We start from the raw sequence: 19,213 nt of genomic DNA, 5'->3' as shown, positions 1-19,213 counted from the left end.
CCACTTAAATTTACTTTCTAGAGGAACTTTATGGAGGTTTATGGAGGTTTCCTCCCAAAATTTGCCCCAAACCAGGACACGCGTTTTTCTGTCTCACCCAAAGCAAGGAAGGGAAAATGTTCTGTCAGCCCAACCACCACACTGGGTCACTGCCATGAACTAAGGTGCCTTCCAAATCCCAAAGGATTATTTACCACTTCACACTATGAACATGTGACTGTATTTAACCCCTATGCTCAGCAAAGGGAACATTTTCCACTGTTTAATTAATCAGGGTTTAGTTCAGCTGAAAGCAGCTAAGAAAAATTAAAACTTCAAGTTTCTGTGAGATTTGCTCTTTTTGAAGACTCAGTATTTTCATTGCACACCACTGTATTTTTTTAATGCAAAACATGTTTTAATATAATCATCCAGACGATAGAAAGTTTTGTAACAGTAAAAACAGATCTAAATGTTTAGATCTATTTTACAAGATTGCAAAGCCAAACACTGAGGCCAGGCTTGAAAACAGCATCTCTTGTCATACAATCAAAATATTGTACAGACAGAACACAGCTCGATGCTTCTCGAGTTCACCAGCATAACACCCAGTTTGTCAAACCTTCAGCATTAGAAATTTTTTCAAGCTGCACGTGAAAAACACAAATTCACTCACAATGGTAAGTGCTTCCATCCTACAGACATCTTGCTGAGAGGCAAAAATTGCCAAATACCATGTTTTGGAGAGTGATATGAGAGTGCAAGGCAACCTAAAATATATATATAAATCACATTTTAAACTCTGGCCAAGACTTACAACAATTAAGCAGATTTCTATAGGTATCTCCTCTCAAATATTCCAACTTCGCTGTTCAGTACATACAGAACTTTATTTCCAAGTATTCCAAGGCTGGAAAGACTTCAGAATCATTCTGTATTTTCTACAGAGCCATTATCATTTAAAGACACAGCTATGTTTTAATAGTCAAGTCCTCTTAGACAAAAGGAATGAGAGATGCTTGCTTCAAGAGCAGGCCTTCCTCACACACGTTTGAGCACACCCCCTTGTAGCAGTCAGCAGGCAGAGGGTAAGAGGCGTGCTTTCAGAAGGACAGGATGGTCTTGTGGATGATTTCGATGGACTCCCTGATCTCATCCTCCTTGATCACCAGCGGCGGGGCCAGGCGGATGATGTCGCCGTGCGTGGGCTTGGCCAGGAGCCCGTTGTCGCGCAGCCGCAGGCACACCTTCCACGCATCGTAGTCTGCAACAGGAGGGAGGGAGAACATCAAACAGGACACTGAGGATGTTCCCAGCACAGCACAGGAGGTGTCACACCTGCAGCACAGCCGTGGGGCTGCTGGCCAGCTGGCAGAGAGGAGGGAGAGGTCACTGGGAGCAGCTCTCCAGAGTGACGCTGCCCCAGAGCTGCCCTTTGCCTCAGCACACAGGGTTCTGCTCCTTCACAGCTCAGTGCTTGTCTGGCACTCAGCTGGACTTTAACATAATTTTTAAAAGAGATACCATGTGAAGCAGAGGTAAGGGAATGTGTGGACAGGACTTCAGACAAGGTTATATTTATGTAACCTGGATTTCAGTGCATCATCGTGGAAAATGACACCAACTTTCTGCAGCACTTTCTCCCTTGATCAAGTACCTTGATATTCAGATTTCTGATATAATTCAAGGTGTTACTCCCTAGAAAATTGTTCTCCATCATTAACTTCTTTCTTCTTTGTACCCTCTTGTATTCATTGTTCTCTTCTAACTCCTCTGAAAACAACTAATCCCAGCCAATGCTCCCAAAATCTGGCAGGAACTGGTGTTCCAGATGTGGACAGTTTTCTTCCAAAGAGGAGGGATAAAGGTATTTATTGGGTGGCAGATCCACCATCAGATTTGAACATTATCAAATCATAAAAGAGTTCAAATAATTTAAAAGCAATTGTTTGGCTTTTCTGAGTTAAAACCTCCTATTTTTAATGGCACACAATAACTTAAATCAGTTTTCAATAGGTACTACAGTACTAAAGCCATGGTCAGAACACAAACTTTATGTCTACATGCCATCCCCTACCTACAATGCACGCTGAAAAATACTTCATGCTGTGTTTGTGCATTTGATTTTATTTCCTCACCTTTGGTTTCCCGAATTACGATTGCATTTAAGAGTCCTTTTCCTCTTACAGCAGTTACAATATTAGATGGAGTCTTCATGAGCTCACTTCTTAGCAGATTTCCCATTATTTCTGCATTTTTTGCCAGATTTTCCTCTTCAATCACCTAAAGAGAAGTCAGATCTACAATCAGCTAAAGAGCACTGCATTTATTTTATGTACCACGAGGAAGGATGGGTAATGACACTGAACCTGCTGAGGCACAGAAGCTGTTGCAGCCACAGTGTCCCTGCACAGGCTGCAAGTCCCAGTGGGTTGGTATTGAGCCTTTACTCATTCATATCTACAGGAAACAATAATGTCTTTGAAATTTTATTCTAAATTAACTGCTCTTTGTTTGCTGTTATTTGCAGGTAAACAGTGAACCTCTGAAGGCTCTTAATCTGTCCAAGTCTGAGTACTGGGTAGTGATGAGGTTTTCTGTGTGACCTGCATCCATATAGTCAATTAAGCAGTCACAAAATAATTGAATTTCACCTTCTGGACAGGACACTGTAGTTTCTGTTTGAGATCCATACCTGTTCTCGAGCTCACAGAGCAGCAGCTTCTGCTGATATAGTAAAATAAGCCACTTTCAAAATATCTTCATGAAATTAGTGAAGATATTTGACCAAATCTACATAATTGCTTTGAAACTTCCCCTAGATAAATCTTGACATTTAAGACATGAAGATCATAAGAACACAGGCAGTGGGATACATTTCCAATAAAAAAAATCTAAAAATTGTTTCAGGAGCTACAGATAACCACTACCGATTTTCTATTCTTATTTAAAGCTAGATTTCTACTCACAGCACAAAAAATAATACAATTATTTAAGCAAAGATCATGAGACCCTTTTTAATTTGGATTGCAGATCTCTGTGCCCACACACAAACCTCCAGTGCTGCCATTGCCACACGGCAAGCTAAGGGATTTCCTCCATATGTGGATCCATGTTCACCAGGTTTAATGGTCAGCATAACTTCATCATCACACAGCACTGCTGACACCTGAAATGGGAAGGGCAGCAAATTCACATATTTAGAACAGGAACCTTTCATATCTCTGAAGCAAATTTTCCCTGAGAACTCAGGGAATTTTCAGTCTATGGTGATAAATTACATTTACATTCCCAGATAGATCTGACAATCCCATAATTAATCCCTTAAATACATTTAGCTATAGTGGTAACACAACTTTCAATTACAGCTGAGGGGAATTTCTCCAAACTGAATATTATTTCAAGAGTTTAAGCTTCAATACTTGGTTTAACAACTCAGAAATCCTGTCAGTTAGCCAAAATAGTTCAAGGCATTGTAATTTCCAGCCTAATCAGCAAGAATTTAAGTCACTCCAAGAGGATAAAATCAGCTATGCAGGCATGCCAGACAAATGAAATAATGCCAGTTGTTCAACTATAAAGGTAGTATTAGGTATTCCATTATTTTATTATGTCTCTCTCGAGTTGGATTGTCTGGCCATAAATCATAGTTAGTCTTGCAAACAATTTCCAAGTACAACAAACATCAGATTTATTGTTCTTCCAGCTGGCAGATTTTCAGTGTTGATGGCTAAGGATAAAGAAAAGATTATTCAACAAATGTTTGAGTAATTTGACATTACCTTAAATTATTGGTATGTCTATGGTACTCACAGGGTATAAACCACCAGAAAGGGCCTTTCCAAGAAGAATTATATCAGGTCTCACATTTTCATGGTCAACTGCCAGCATTTTCCCTGTTCTGGCTAAACCAGTCTGTATTTCATCAGCAATAAACAGAACCTTCAAAGAGAAGAAAAATCCAAACAGAACAGGGAATTACTTTCACTCTCATTCCTAACCCAATTCCAACAATACAATTTCTTTTGAGGTATCACAGCAATAGTGAAGATAACTTTAGTAATAATATGTCAATGTCTTCCTTTGAAGATATGAAAAGAATTACAAGTAGCACTTACAAATTGGAAATCTGAATTCTACTGGAACAGAGACCACTGATTTTTAAATCAGAGGTCACTGATAACCATTTTTCTCAGTGTTTCATTCTGTTATTGTTACTGATTCTTGGTAGCAGTTATGCACATCAGCAACAAAGGTCCTGGATAGCCATGGTAATTGGAAACTTAAAATGTGGAAAAGAAATTACAAGTTAAGTTAAAATAAAGAAGAATATTAATTAGAAACTTAAATCACTGACAATACTAAGAAACAGTGAAAAATGTGCACTTCTAAGAAGCACTTTTTAGTCAGATATTACCAGGAAACACAAGAGGTATTCCTGAATTATTCCACTGAAAGAAAAGAGAATTATTATTAAATAGCATATAAAATTCTAAACCTTGCATAGAAGGGTGACCTTACAGGTTACACCAGTAACCACAGTGTGCAGTGTTAAGTGTCTAAATGAATTCTCACATTGTGTTTTGTGCAGAGGTCCCTCACTCCTGTGAGGTAGCCTTTGTCAGGAACAATCACTCCTGCTTCCCCTTGGATTGGTTCCACCATGAACGCTGCCACGTTGGGGTCTTGAAGGGCCCGCTGCAACATTGGGCATAGGGAGAGGAGAGACAAAAAAACAGCTTTTACTCAGGTCAAATACAGAAAATAGATGATTCTGATTCTAGCCCTGGTGTTCTTCCCCAAAGGATGAGAACTGCACTCCTGTCAGGCAGCTCTCTCTGGGTGCCACTTCAGCTCCAAGGCTGTGTCGCTGCTGGCAGTGTAAGATCAGCTGCTGTGCCTCCTTGGGAAGGTACAAACCCTGCAGACTGCAAACCCAGACAAGTTTATCAGATCAGTTCATAAATCACCTCAGAAATACCCTCAGTTTCGTATTACCCCATACAGTACAAACAATTGCTCAACTCCTCCTTTAAACAAAAAACAGAATGGAGCCCCTTCAGATCATTCTACCTTAAAACAAAGTCCACAGGTACATTCCTGCACTATCAAGTTCAAAAAGCTTTAGAAGTCCACAAGGCACAAGAGACCTAATGATTCCCAGCATGGATTTACTACAGCTTTTCTCAGCATTTCCCCAGGAGCAGAATGAATTCAGCTCTAATGAAGGCATTAAATACTTGCAGGCCTTTCACCATGGGCAGCCTGGTGTAGGTTCAAACCTGAACAAGCTTTTCCAACTGCAGCTATAACCCACTGAGAGCCTTTGTGCCCCCACCCAGCTCCAAGGAGAAAAGCAGCTCTCTCCTATAATGCCCCAATCTCCAAAGCCCATTCACTTGTAGGAAGCAGACCCAAGAGGTTCAGAGGTTTTTACTCTGAAATGGTACCTAATCAAGGTCACCCCTCCCCAACAGCTTTAACAGCTGTTTACAGGATTAATTTCAGGAAACACAGGAAAAACTGGGAATCACTGGCATTTCAGGAGCTTGTGAAAGTAAAACAGCAGCCTGGCGTGGTTTTAAGAATGCTGTGAAAGTGGAAATAACTATTTGCAACTGCAGTGGATTCTAGTCATAGAATCACAGGGTGGTTTAGGTGGGAAGGGACCTTAAAGCTCATCCCATCCCACTTCTTGCCATGGGCAGGGACATTTCCACCAGTCCAGGTGGCTGGGAAATTAAACAGATCATGGAGTTTTCCCTTCACATCCTAAAGCATAACAGAAAATCAAAGCCAAAGCAGAATTCACCCACATTTCCTGTACATAATTATAACAAACACATTCCTTACATACATCTATTTACAGATATTTTCATGTCAAAATACATTTCAAAGTATAAACTCCTGATTTTCCTTGCTATTTACCAAAGAGACAATGTAAAATGAGTTCATACAAGACAACAAAAAGTTGTCCAATACCTCAAGAGCTGGTAGATCATTGTATGGGATCAGTTCAAATCCTGGCATGAAGGGTCCAAAGCCATCATAGCTGGAAGGGTCAGTGGAACTGGAGATGGCAGACATTGTCCTGCCCCAGAAGTTGCCAGCTGAGGGAAAAAAAGGAGGAAATAGATTCAGAACTGACCAAGATTCACAATTCTTTAAAGGACATCACACTTTCCACTTGGTGATGCATTTTAAGGGTTATCTAACAAGATATTGACATCCTCCACCTAGTTGTTAGTATTTTGCATTGATGCCATAAATACACTCTGTTGCTGTATCAAAAGCACATATCAAAAACCAAAAGAAAATTATACTCTAAAATCTGACAAATATACAAAATTATTTCCTTAAGTTTCGTTAGTAGTGTGGAAAATTGAAGATAATTCCAATAACGTCTTTTTATTGATAATGTTCAGCTTTAATGCAATTACTACTTACAAAATGTAGGGGGGGAAATAAAAACCATTAATAATTTAAGTCCTAAAAATAAAGCTGTCAGTAAGCCCAAATCAGAAAATATATTTCTGTGCATTTCAGAGTTCCAGAAGAACCCATTTACATATCTAAGAATATTGTGATTTGCACTATTTTATTCAGAAACATCAGTTAAAATGTCCAGGAGCTGACATGCCCATTGCCAAGACAATCATCTCCTCATTTTAATATTCAGTTAAAACAAGAGATTCTCACTAATCAATAATAAGGTGCTAATAAGACTAAGGAAGATTCAGGGTTCAGTGCCTGCACAGCTCACCATCCAGCAGAGAGTCTGTGTCAAGTTCTTTTTAAGCTGATGTTCAAAGTCATTTCTTAGCTCTCCAAAAGAGCTTTTTTCTGCCAAAATGGGGAGCACATCCCCTTTATCAAAAAGAGAAAACACTTACTAAAAGTTGTCTGAAGACCAAAATAAATGAGAAATATTTGTTCAAAGAATTCCCAGAAGAGATGAAAAAAAAAAAAAAAGATAAAAAAATCTCCATTCATTTCCAGAAACCATAAAGCAAAATTCAAGTATGCACTGAAATTCATAAATGTTGCCTAATGACATTTATGGCTACTATATGTACCAAAAGTTAAATACAGTATTTGCAGCTACAAAAAAAAATAAGTCAGTATTTAAATAGTAAACTTTATTCTGGAAGGCTTTCTAAAATACAGAATCATTAAACAAAATCAGTATTGACAAAATTGCTTTTATCTGTTACCAAAGAATACTAAATATAAGAATTTTTTTTGTATATGGGTTTTCTAATTTTTTTTGTTTTAAAAAAAAAACTAGAAGTCTCTTCAGGGCCTAACTTCTCCCTGTTACAGAGCCAAGCAGGGCAAGCAGGTAAAGGGAGGAAATATCCCAACAGAGAGTCAGGGTTCATTATTTACTTTAGCAATGTTGCTTTTATTTTCATTATATGATCAAGGCTCCAGTTTGGCTTTACTGGGCTAATGCCACCTTCTGGAAGACCTGGAGAATGCAGGACAAAAGCCCTGGCAGATGAAGCTAAGGGCAGCTTAACTGCTTATCTTATTGTGCAATCTGTGAGAGGTGTGACACCAATCTGATGAATTAATCCACAAAAAAGCTATGTAGGAACAAAAAGTGCTGCACTTGAAGTGATTAAAAGAGCATGGAGGAGTGGATGTGCTTTCCCTGTGACTTCAGGCTCCCTCCCAGCAACCCAGTGTCCACATCCTCAGCCCGTAACACACACTGCACATACCTGCAAAAATGATTTTAGCTTTGTATTTTGGGATTCCTTTCACAGTGTAGGCCCATTTCCGAGCCAGTTTACAGGCAGTTTCTCCAGCCTCCACTCCTAAAACAAAAAGCAGCACCATGATCAGTCTTACATGTGAAACAGGCCACCAAGGCAGCAGAAAATGTTACACAACCTTGACTCTCAGAGAGAAGAACTAAAATGGAAACAAAGTATTTCTTTACCTGTGTTCATTGGAAGAACTTTGTTATAATTGAACATTTTGGTGACCAGCTCCTCATATTCCCCAAGGACATCATTGTAGAATGCCCTGGAGGTCAGGGTCAGCTTTTCAGACTGGGCTTTCAGAGCATCCACGATTTTTGGGTGACAGTGGCCTTGGTTGACTGCACTGTAAGCACTCAGAAAGTCAAAATACTTTCTACCTTCAACATCCCACACGTAAACACCTGGGAAAACAAACCCGTGGTCAGTACACAAAAAAAAAGCAGACACAAAACAAAAAAGGTTCCTCAAACATAATTAAAGACCAGAGTAAATTTAAATTAAGTGATAGTACATGAACAGCCCACAAGGCCTTAAATAGGGTTCCAATGCACCTTTTTGTGTTCACATTAATGTTAAACCTTTCCACATACAATAACAGAAGAAATTAAGTTGCTTGAAAATTTTCTTGCTGAGTTATTCTGGAAATTATCAACACTTTGAATCATTTTAGAGACACCACCGTTTTTTCAGGTGCCCTTATGTATAATGATCCAGCTCTCTAATCTACAATTAGCTGGTTTTATTTCATCAATTATCTCAATCCCACCCAAAAACAAAAACAAATAAACAAACAAAAATATTCAGAAATCAATCAGGTCAAAATCATTCTGCCACAATCTCATTCACCTACACAGACACACCCCACCTACAATCTCCAGGAAAAAGCTAAATAAAATACCTTTTCCTCTTTCCAGAGCAACAGGCAGTGGGTGATAGTTGTGGGCACCGTATTTGGCCTCACGTTCAAAGATGAAATCAGAGGAGGGAGGCCCCTGAATGGTTTTTTTAGGAGCAACTGAGGTGGCAGAGCTCAGTGAGGAATGAAGGCCTCGGCAGAGGACAGCAAGGTTCTGGGAGCGGGTTAGCTTGGAGAGCATGATGGACTTCAGGAACTCTGAGACAGTTCTGGAGGGAAAAAAAAATAAAATAATTAGCACTAAGAACACTTCAGAAGAAATGTCTGACATGATTGAAGTGGTTTTACTGCCAGGATTACAGGTTCCTCAACTATTTTGTAATTCAGCCAAGAGAGTTTATATGAAGTATAAATGAACATGGGATTAACATCAAACAAGTCATTTTTTCTATTCTCCACAGTTACAGAAACAGAAAGAAAACGAAACTGCGTGACTCAGCAAGTCTAGCAATTAGTTATATCATTTTTCCTGTAAGTGTTCCCTTTTCACTGTGCCTTAAATTCTGATTTACTGATACAAACTACAGTAAGGAAGTTAAGTTGTTCTATTGAAATGCCCATTTTCCACCAGGTTGTCATCAGACAAATCACGTCACAAACTTCCATGATATTGGCTCTCCCTGGAAGTGTCCAAGGCCAGGCTGGACAGGGCTTGGAGCAACTTGAGAGAGTGGAAGGTGTTCCCTGCTCATGGCAGGGGGTGGGACTGGATGAGCTTTAAGGTCCCTTCCAGCCCAAATCATTCTGGGATTCTGTGATCAAAAAATAGATGGAAAGTGAGAGTATGTTAGTTATGAATGATTATTAGAGCACTCTGTATTTTCCCAGCAATTTCTCCTGAATAATAACCTTGTACTTTCACCATTTAGGGATAACCTGAGGGTAGGAATTCATGAGGCAAATGCACTTGGATTTCTTCTCCATGCTTGCACCTCAGTCAATATAAAGATGCTTCCCGGAGAAGAGGATGTGAGTTGGCACTTGAAAAGCTGTTTGGGGAAGCTCTTCCCACAGCAGAGAGCCAGGAGTTCCCAAAGCTCAGGTTTCTGGTGTCCCAGAACATCACACTTACAGACTGCCAAAAGGATTACACCCCAGAAGAGGATCCCAGATCACAACAAGTGCTCTGCTTATCAAATGCAGCCTCCCTGTAACACTCCACAGCAAAGTGAAGAGCTGAGCAGCCTGGACACGGCTGCACCACCCAACACAAGAAGACTGCAAAACCTACCCAAAATACAAATAATAAACACTAACAGGAGGATGCAAGGATGGCTTAAACAAGGGTGCTGTTATTTCAGGCTGCTTAGAGAAGACAGAAGTATTAAGTCATGGATTTATCCCCAATTTATTTTGGAAAAAATCCACATCCTTAATGTGTTGCCTTGAACAGAGAGGCATTTCTTTCAGCAGACTCCTCAGTATTACTTTGCTGCTCCTCACTTCTAACCAAAGCCAAGACTTTTTCTCCATCCACCAAAATCCAACTATTCAGGAAGAGTCAGCATTCTCCATTCCAGCAGGAGATGAATGCTGCACAACTCTGGGCATGTTTCCAGCCGTTAAAGATTAGCCCTTTGTGTTAATACTTTTCAAGATTGTTACTCAAGGATTTTGCAAACAAAAAAGACAAATACTTCTCTGTGCGAGAAAAAAAATTTGATGACTCAAAATTTCAACCTGCTCAACCCCTAAAATGTTGAGGGGTCTGTGACATCCTGACCCCTGGCACACCTCCATGGCAGAGCAGCTAATCCTATCAAGCTCTATATGCAAGCTTCTATATTTTGGAGATTTTCCAGACCTTCCTGAAATGAAAGGCACAAAGAAGTTAAACTCTGACTTGCCCTGTATCAGAGGTACCTCTCTGCATGAAGGATCACAGATCCCCAGTTTGAGGTTCTTGTTTTACTTCCTGCATACTGGAAAGTATTCATCAGATTTTTTTAAAAGGGCTTTTTCCTCCATGAAGGTAATTGCCCTGCAAACTGTGCTAGTGAGGTTATATCACTTTAGCCAAGGTGTGGAAGATTACGTGGAGAAGAGCTGAGTAAAGCTGAGAATTGCAGATGAATCTGGAGTTAAAGGAGGGGGAAAATTTGGGGTTGATGATTTGCAAGACAAGGTGAACAGAAATTTCCAAAAAGAGGAGAGGCATAACAAGGAAAAAAACCCAAGCAAACAAAATGAAATAAAATCAAACTCATTATCAACTGTGAGAAATATGATTGTGCACTGCAGCAGGCAGTACAGGAATCAGAAGCCAGAGAATTACACCAACTGGATGAGGTCTTGCATCAGAATAGAAAAACCTCTCAAAACACAGCTGTAAAACACTTGGACAGCTTTGCTCAGCTGTTGAGCAAGATTATCCAGACAGGAGCCTGCAGACTGCACAGGTAAACTGAATGGTTGTATGTACCCGACACTGAAAAACACCCCAGGGTGAACGGGGGATATTGTGGAGCACACAAAAACACTCAGGTTCATGTTGATAGAGCAGAGAGGAATCTGTGCCACACTGCAGCCTCTACCAGCTGAATCAAAGGGGTGAATGCAGGGGGGACATCAGTGTGGACATGCCAAGCTACCTCTGCGGACCAGCATCACAGCAGGAACAGCTCAGGACCGGGGCTGGCAGACAAGAATTGCAGAATCACAGAATCACCGAGGCTGGAAAAGACCTCTGAGATCACCGAGTCCAACCTTGTGCCCAGTCCCCACCCTGTCCCCAGCCCAGAGCACTTAGTGAGTGTGGGCATGAGTCCTTCCTTGGACACCTCCAGGGATGGGCACTCCAACACCACTCTGGGCAATCCTTTCCAATGTCAAATCACCCTTTCAGTGAAGAATTTCCTCCTGATGTCCGACCTGAACCTCCTCTGGCACAGCTTGAGCCCGTTCCCTCTCGTCCTGTCACTTGTTACCTGGGAGAAGAGCCCGATCCTACCTGGCTACAGTCGCCTTTCAGGGAGTTGTAGAAAGAGATGAGTTCCCCTCTGAGCCTCCTTTTCCCCAGGGAAAAAAAAAAAAAAAAAAAAAAAAAAAAAAAAAAGCGCGGTGAAATACCAGATCCTCGCCGTCTCCCCGCCAAGGCCACGGTCAAAGACGCTGCAAGAGGCAAGGATGTGGCATCGCCGAGCGGGGCTGACACAGGCAAGAGGAAGGGACGGGCTGTCACCGCCCCCGCTCCCCGCACAGCGAAAGCGCTCCCGGGGCCTTGCCGATAGGGCCGGCTGCGGCGGGACAGAACCGGGGCACGGCGGCCCAGAGAGAGGCAGGAATGGCCCTCGAGGGCCGGAGGGGCCGTACCTGGTGCTGCCGGAGGTGCCGGAGGTGCTGCCGGTGCCGGAGGTGCTGCCGGTGCCGGGGCCCGCGGATAAGAGGCGGATTCGGCCGCGGGCCACTGTCACCGTTCCTCGTCCCGCCCCTTCAGGCTGACGTCACCCCAGTCGAATTTGCCGATTGGCTATCGGGGCTGATTGGCAGCCACCGCCCCCGCGCTGCGGCTCCTCCCCTTGGCGCGGGGGCTCCCCATTGGCGGGCGCGCGCGAGCCAGGGCCCCGCCCACCCGCGTCCCTCATGGGCGGTGCCCGCGGGCCCCACCCGCCGCCTCCTCCCGGCCCTCAGAGCGAGCGCTCCGTTCCCGCTTCACTCACCGCCTTCCCCCATCCCTCACACCGGCACCCCCCGCCCTCAGAGCGAGGGCTCCGTTCTCCCTTCCGTCACCGCCTTCCCCATCCCTCACACCGGCACCCCCAGCCCTCAGAGCGAGCGCTCCGTTCTCCCTTCCCTCACCGCCTTACCCCATCCCTCACACCGGCACCCCCGGCCCTCAGAGCGAGGGCTCCGTTCCCCCTTCCCTCACAGCCTTACCCCATCCCTCACACCGGCATGTTCGCTCCTCAGACTGGTTGCTTGGCTCTCCTCCGCCGAATTAGCCTTGGGAGCGATCTTTGTGGCCACAGAACCCCACCACATTCTGGCGGGATGAACCTCCCGGCTCTGCCCCAGCGCCCTCCCGCCGCTGTCACCGCTCAGCCGCACTTGAGCCCTTGAGGAAGTCACCGTAGAAAAGGGCAAGCATTGACAAAAAAAAAAAGAGAGGAATTGGGAAAACATCCCTGGGCATGGGAAGTGTGTGAGATGGTGGTGATAATTCCTCTGGAGCTGCAGGTTCCCCAGGGATGTGATTACAAGCGCTCTGTGCATGTTCAGCCCTGACTTTTCCTAAAAGATGTGCATGAGCTTTTTCCTGATCTTTTAATATATGGCTAACAGAAAATAATTCGAAATAACAGGGATTCACTAATTGTGCTAAGGCATTCCTCATGGAGCTCCTGTGCCAGGTGTTTTTGCCTACATGCACTAATCTCTTCCCCAGTCCATCCATTCAGCGTACCCATGCCCTGCCCTTCTCCACATGGAAGGCACTGATGGAACCCCGAACTTCAGGCTCTGCTGCCTTGGGAGAGGGGAAGGAAATGTGGGGGAATGAGGTCCAGGAGGGCCCAGTGTGCTCTGAGCAGGAGCTTTGAGCTGGGACCAGCAGGTGAGCAGGGACAGGCTGGAACGAGCCAATGCAACCCTGACCTTTCCCCGGGCTAAATTACACCTGGAGAGCATGTTGTAACCAGAGAATCTGGATGTTTGAGGGGAACTTAAACATGTGAGATGTGTTTCATAAATACATTCTGGTTTTATCCAAAAAAATCAGAGACTCGTTTAGGTTGGAAAGGACCTTAAAACTCATCCAGTTCCATTTGCTGCCATGGGCAAGGACATCTTTCACTGTCCCAGGCTGCTCCAAACCCTGTCCAACCTGGCCTTGGGCAGTGCCAGGGATCCAGGGGCAGCCACAGCTGCTCTGGGCACCCTGTGCCAGGGCCTCCCCTGGGAACCCTCCCAGGGAACAATTCCTGCCCAATATCCCACCTAACTCTGCCCTCTGGCAGTGGGAAACCATTCCCTGTGTCCTGTCCCTCCATGCCCTTGTTCCAAGTCCCTCTCCAGCTCTCTTGAGCTCCTTTAGGCACTGGAAATGGGCTCTGAGGTCTCCCTGGAGCCTTCTCCAGGCTGAACAATCGGAATTCTCTGAGCCTTTACTCATAGGAGAGATGTTACATCCTGGTAGACATTGCTGTGCTCTCCTCTGGGCTTGCTCCAGCACTCCAGGTGGGATCTCACAACAGTAGAGTACAGAAGAAAACAAACATTGTATCCACCTCACTAGGAAGAGCAACAAGAAAAAGCAACACAAAGAGAAAAAACCAAACCAAAACAACCCTCAGTCTTAGCAGTGGTAATTTCTGGGTGCCGCTTGCTCTTTGTCCATAAATTGCCCTGACAAATTTATCAATGCTGGAAAAGAATTTATTTCTTCTGCAGAGAAAACATGAAATCCTAGTTGACAAACAGAGAATTTGCATCTCTTCCCCTCACTAAAGCAAGCCATTTGAAAATATTCCTGAATCTTGTCAGATCTTCTAAACAAATTGCTCAAACCTTGGATGTCAGGGAGCAGCAACACTTATGCCTTTGGAGAACAACGCCCTCGGAGAAAATTTTCCCAATGTGCAGTCAGCTTGATGCAGCGAGGGCTGGGAGGAGAACAAACGATGTTGAGCCCTTTATAAACACACAAAGAGTTAGGCTCAATTTGCTAATATGTTTGTCTCCTACTAGCCCAATTCTGCCAGCAAACAGTGCCCTGCATCTGCTGCCAAAGATGAGTTCATAAAGCACCAAAAGGTTTTGCCTTAGGTGCTAAATTGCAAAATACATTTCAGAGTCATGACTGCTGAATGAATACACAGTTGTACCATGCCCAGTTTCTTAAGTCCAGAGGCAGTTATTATCTAGGAGCTATTGCAACCCCTTTATTTCTAGTTGGAGTTATGATTTTTTTGTGCAAAGGCTAAAATTTTAGGGCTGAAAATAAGCAATGACCTCTCTACTTTGAGTATTACCCATTGTCCCAGTTCATTCTGCCTCTCTACTCCACTCTGGGGAGTTCCCACCTGCAGTTCTGCATCCAGCTTTGAGGTCCCCAGCATGGCAAGGACAAGAACCTGCTGGAAAAAATCCAGAGGAGGCCACCAAGTTGAACAGAGAGTTGATCACAGCTCTGCAGTGAGGAAAGGCTGAGAGAATTGGGATTGTTCATCCTGGAGAAGTTTTGGGGTGACCTAACTGAAACCTTCCTGAAGGGAGCTGACAAGAAAGATGGAGAGAGACTTTGGACAAGGGCCTGGAGTGACAGGACAAGGGAATGACTTCCCAGTGCCAGAGAGGAGGTCTAGACTGAATATTAGGAAGAAATTCCTCCCTAGGAGGGTGGGCAGGCCCTGACACAGGTTGCCCAGAGAAACTGCCCAGATGGTTGCCCCTGGATCCCTGGAAGTGTCCAAGGCCAGGCTGGACGGGGCTTGGAGCAGCCTGGGACAGTGGAAGGTGTCCCTGCCCATGGCAGGGGAGTTTGGAACTGGATGATCTTTAATGTCCCTTCCACCCCCAACTATGATTCTACGACCTCTTGTGTAAGGAAAAAATCACAAAATTTTGTTTGTTGCATACTCATGTTTCTTAAACAGCCTTATAGGACACAGTTCAGGATTTGCAATCCATGAGATCGGTGGGATTTCCCCAGGTAAGAAATGTTGGTTTAAGGTTAGATTGTTTTTTACTTTGGCATTTTATTAGCACAGCAGATCTTTTACCTATTCCCTCAAGTCATGCTGATGATGCCTTCTACCTATTTAGCCAGAAAAATAACATGCTGGGAGCTACATCCCTTTCATCTTCCATAGACTCAGCTCAAGAGCTGCTCACCTCTAAATTGGTTTAGATTCATCCAAACTTGTTCTTTTCACAATAAGCAGAAAAGTATAGAAAGAAGAAAACTTGTCCAAAGAATTAAGTAGCACCTATCACATAAGGGAAATACACATCTGAAAATGTAAAGAACTCAGACTAAAGGAAACCAAGATCAGCTGAAGTGCTGAATCTTGGGTTCAGTTCTGCTTCATGGAGCTGAAGGCAAACCGCCCTGAGAGGTGATTTCAGAAGCCAGACATGCAGGAAAACAGCAGATGCCTGTCTGGAAGGCAGAGATTCAAAAACAAGCAAGTAAACAAGGAACCCTCAAGCAAGAAAAGGCTTGCTTGCTTTTGCATTCTGTAAGGTCTGAAAGAAGAAATACAGACATAATGTGGAATGCACAGATACTATATGTAATAAAAATGTATTTTTTAAAGCTGATATGAACTGTTTCTGAGATTAAAAGTTACAAATATGAAATAACTCTCAAACTGGAATCTGGTTTATCAAGACCTGAGAGAAGCTGCCTTCAAAGCTCTGTTTAACTTAAACCTGATCATTTTATGTAGGATCAGTGTCATGGCTCACTTTCTTTCCTCCTTTGTTTTTGGTATTTATTATCAAGACACAGAAAATATCCACTTTTTCTTCTTTAAACACTATCAAGTTGTAATTTTAAACCTTTCACATTGTGCACAGTAGCAGCTATTACTGTGGATTGTGGAGGAATTGCTCTCAGCTAGGTGAAGTATTTTATGTGAATAAAAAAGGGAAAGCAGAAGCTTAATGTGTACTATTCAGTTACCTGTAGATACCTAAAAGACTCCACATGACAGGAACCAAAATATGGGAAAAGGAATCCATGAAATGTTCGCATTTTACAGTAATTTGCCCTGCAGAAAAGAGGAAAACTCTGACCTACTTGAAGAAAGAGGGTTATTATATTCATTCTGCTAATCCAGAAAATAGCATTTGACATGTAAGTAAACCATAAGGTTATGAGAAGGAACAAGTTAAGTCATGCCAGTTGTTAGAAGTAATTCCACAGTTCTGTCTCTGGCAGGAATGCTCATTGAAGTCGTTGGGAATTAGGCATGTGAAGAGACTGAGGAATTGCATCCCACTTACTGTGGTTATTTAGAGGTAGAGTAAATAACAGGGAATTGTGTGTCGGTTTGGCTGCACAAGCTCAGCGTGTGCCAGGGATTTCATGCTGCTCGTGGGAGCAGCTCAAGCACTGGTGCCAAGGCAGCACTGCAGGACCCTCACTCGAGTTTAACCCTTAGGAATACTGCAGGAAACACCAGCGTTCTTCAAGAGCTGATGTTTCTGCCCCATGGCACCAGTTCACTTCTTCAGTGGCTGGGACAGCTCCTCACCTCAGAGCACAGGCTGGATTTGGAGTTCACTCAAGCCAGCAGGCTCAAGGTGCAAGTTCATCATTACCTAAAAGCAGCACACATCTACAGAGCTGGCACAAGAACAGTCCCACCTCTCTTCCCACCCGTAGCAAAGCCACAAGGATAGGCTTCACCCTTTCTCCTCCCATTGAAACTCTGCTGCCATTCAGCAAAAATGAAAAATAGACACTTTTCTGAGCCAAAGGCAGGGCTGAGGGCAAACTCACAGCCAACATTGCCGTGGGGATCTCAACCTTCAGTCCCAGTCAGACAATGAAGGATAGAAAGCTACTGGAAAGTGACCAAAGGAGGCTATGAGGATGGTGAAGGGTTTGGAGGGGAAACTGTACAAGTGGCACCTGAGGTGACTTGGTTTGTTCAGCCTGGAGGAGACCTCACAGCACCCTACAGCATTCTCATGACAGGCAGAGGACAGGCAGCACTGATCCCTGCTCTCTGTAACCAGGGAGGGAACAAGGGAACGGCTGGGGCTGTGTCAGGGGAGGTTTACACGGGATATCAGGACAAGGTTTTCCCCTTTTTCACCCCAGAGGGGGTCAGGCCCTGACAGGCTCCCCGAGGCAGTGGGCAGAGCCTGACAGAGCTCAAGGATCATTTGGACAATGCTCATAGGCACAGGGTGGGATTATTGGATTGTTCATAGGGCCTTATATAGAAAAATGGCTTTCTGTGGCCCATGATTGTGTTATTCTGGTTATTTACTGACAGTAGAACTCTACATTAAGACATATCTTGCTGGACAAGAAACCCTAGCCTTTCCTGCAGCACAGCTAGAATATTTCACAGTGCAGCATGTCAGAACGGCGCAGCAAAAAATTGTAATACATGCAAAGCAGATCTGCCTCTCAAGTCCACTTAGAGATTTCCCTTTTAGCTCATATCTTTCAAGATAGTTTGGCAAAGCCTAGCACAGCCCCCTCGAAATAATGCTGTTTTATTGGATGGGTGTTAGTTAACCCAGCTTAAAGCACCACACACAACCCTTAGAGCTGATATTCCTTTTACAATATCAACCTTGAGCTACAGTTCATACTTATCCTTCCTGATTTCTATGTTGGCTTATTTTACAAAGATTTCCACGATACTCTATTAGATGACAGCATGGATAACTGAATTACAGAATCAAAGGAATTTAAATTGCTGTCTTCTCTCAGGCTTTGTTCCCCATGTTTGAACTTACACTGCTATTTTCCTCTGCAGCTAAACAACACCTACATCCAGAGCCTTCCACAAAGAGGTGAGACATTTTATTTCTGTGTGAAACCTAAAGGTGAATTATAAGCTCTTTCATTTCTTGGACTTGTATTTAATTTAATGAGCCCTTCTACACCCATTTCTGGTGAGTACCACATTCCTTGGAATCATACTAGCAAAAAGACACAAATTGGAGAGAGCTTGGGAAAAATAACCTTTTTTTGGCTTTTCCAAGAAAGATTAAAAGAGCTTTACAACTGGCATGTTATGGTATAAAACTCACAAATATTAAAATAAAATCCAAAGAAAATTGGAGTGAGATTAGGTTTAAGTCAGGCTTTCAAGTGCCTTGGATGTGACCTTGCATCTTCCTTGAATTAATGTATTTTGATTTGGATCCTGAGGACCTGGTGCTTCATAACTTCAAATTTTCATTCTTGGGTTTTATCAAGACAGTGATTTCTGGAAAAACTTCTTTACATGCTCTCCTGACTTTGAAAATCTGACGCAGATGGCAGCTCTGAGAGCACACAACAAACGAACATAAATACTTCTGACTGGGTAATAAGAATAAATACCTTGTCAATTTGGTTAATCTCAGGATGGAGCACTGAACATCTGGATATGCTTTATCTCAGGAGCTGGGAAACTTCTCAGAATTCCAGTGTGACACATCCCCGCTGGCCCTGCTGTTGCAGAGTTTGACATTGCTGCCACCCGGATTGCCAGCCTTGCTAAATGGTGAGCACTCAGCTCTGGCCTCAGGGCTGCTGTGGTCACACAGTGGTCGAGTTACATAATGCACCAGGTCAGGCTTTGACTGGGCATCACTGAGGTGAAAGACCAACACGGTGACCTATTGCATCACCTGTCACTTGTCATTACCCCAGGATAATGTGCTGGCACTTCCTGCGCTTCCCCAGTCAGGACTTTAAATGATCCTTAGATTTTTCTAGAATATTAGATAATGCAGAAAATTAAAGGTTTTCTTGATACATCTTAGGACAAAGGAACTTGCTTTCAATCTAATGTTTTAAGACAATTTCTTTCATCATAAATGTTTTCAAAAATCACACACCTTGACATATAGAAGTATGCAAAGCATACTGCCA

The 19,213-nt window shown here is 43.3% G+C and overlaps 1 protein-coding gene across 2 annotated transcripts; it reads right to left on the bottom strand.

Moving 5' to 3' along the window:
- Positions 1-354: 354 nt before the first annotated feature.
- Positions 355-12,132, bottom strand: OAT (ornithine aminotransferase). 2 transcript variants are annotated; one of them, XM_063405134.1, is made up of 11 exons: positions 11,980-12,053; positions 11,618-11,675; positions 8,650-8,876; positions 7,928-8,152; positions 7,707-7,802; positions 5,962-6,089; positions 4,555-4,677; positions 3,793-3,921; positions 3,035-3,148; positions 2,118-2,262; positions 355-1,243 (listed from the first exon to the last, which is right to left on the bottom strand). In XM_063405134.1, the coding sequence occupies exons 3-11, from the start codon at positions 8,846-8,848 to the stop codon at positions 1,083-1,085; spliced, it is 1,320 nt and encodes a 439-aa protein (XP_063261204.1). In that variant the 5' UTR covers positions 8,849-8,876; positions 11,618-11,675; positions 11,980-12,053; the 3' UTR covers positions 355-1,082. The 2 variants fall into 2 exon arrangements, with proteins under 2 accessions (XP_063261204.1, XP_063261203.1); XM_063405133.1 differs by lacking the exon at positions 11,618-11,675 and having other exon boundaries at positions 11,980-12,132.
- Between the last annotated feature and the right edge of the window lie 7,081 nt (positions 12,133-19,213).

The sequence above is a fragment of the Prinia subflava genome, chromosome 9 (assembly GCF_021018805.1).
Source record: "Prinia subflava isolate CZ2003 ecotype Zambia chromosome 9, Cam_Psub_1.2, whole genome shotgun sequence".
Lineage (NCBI taxonomy): Eukaryota > Metazoa > Chordata > Aves > Passeriformes > Cisticolidae > Prinia > Prinia subflava.
Note: the sequence above shows the minus strand (reverse complement) of the source record. Positions and strands in the feature narration are given on the sequence as shown.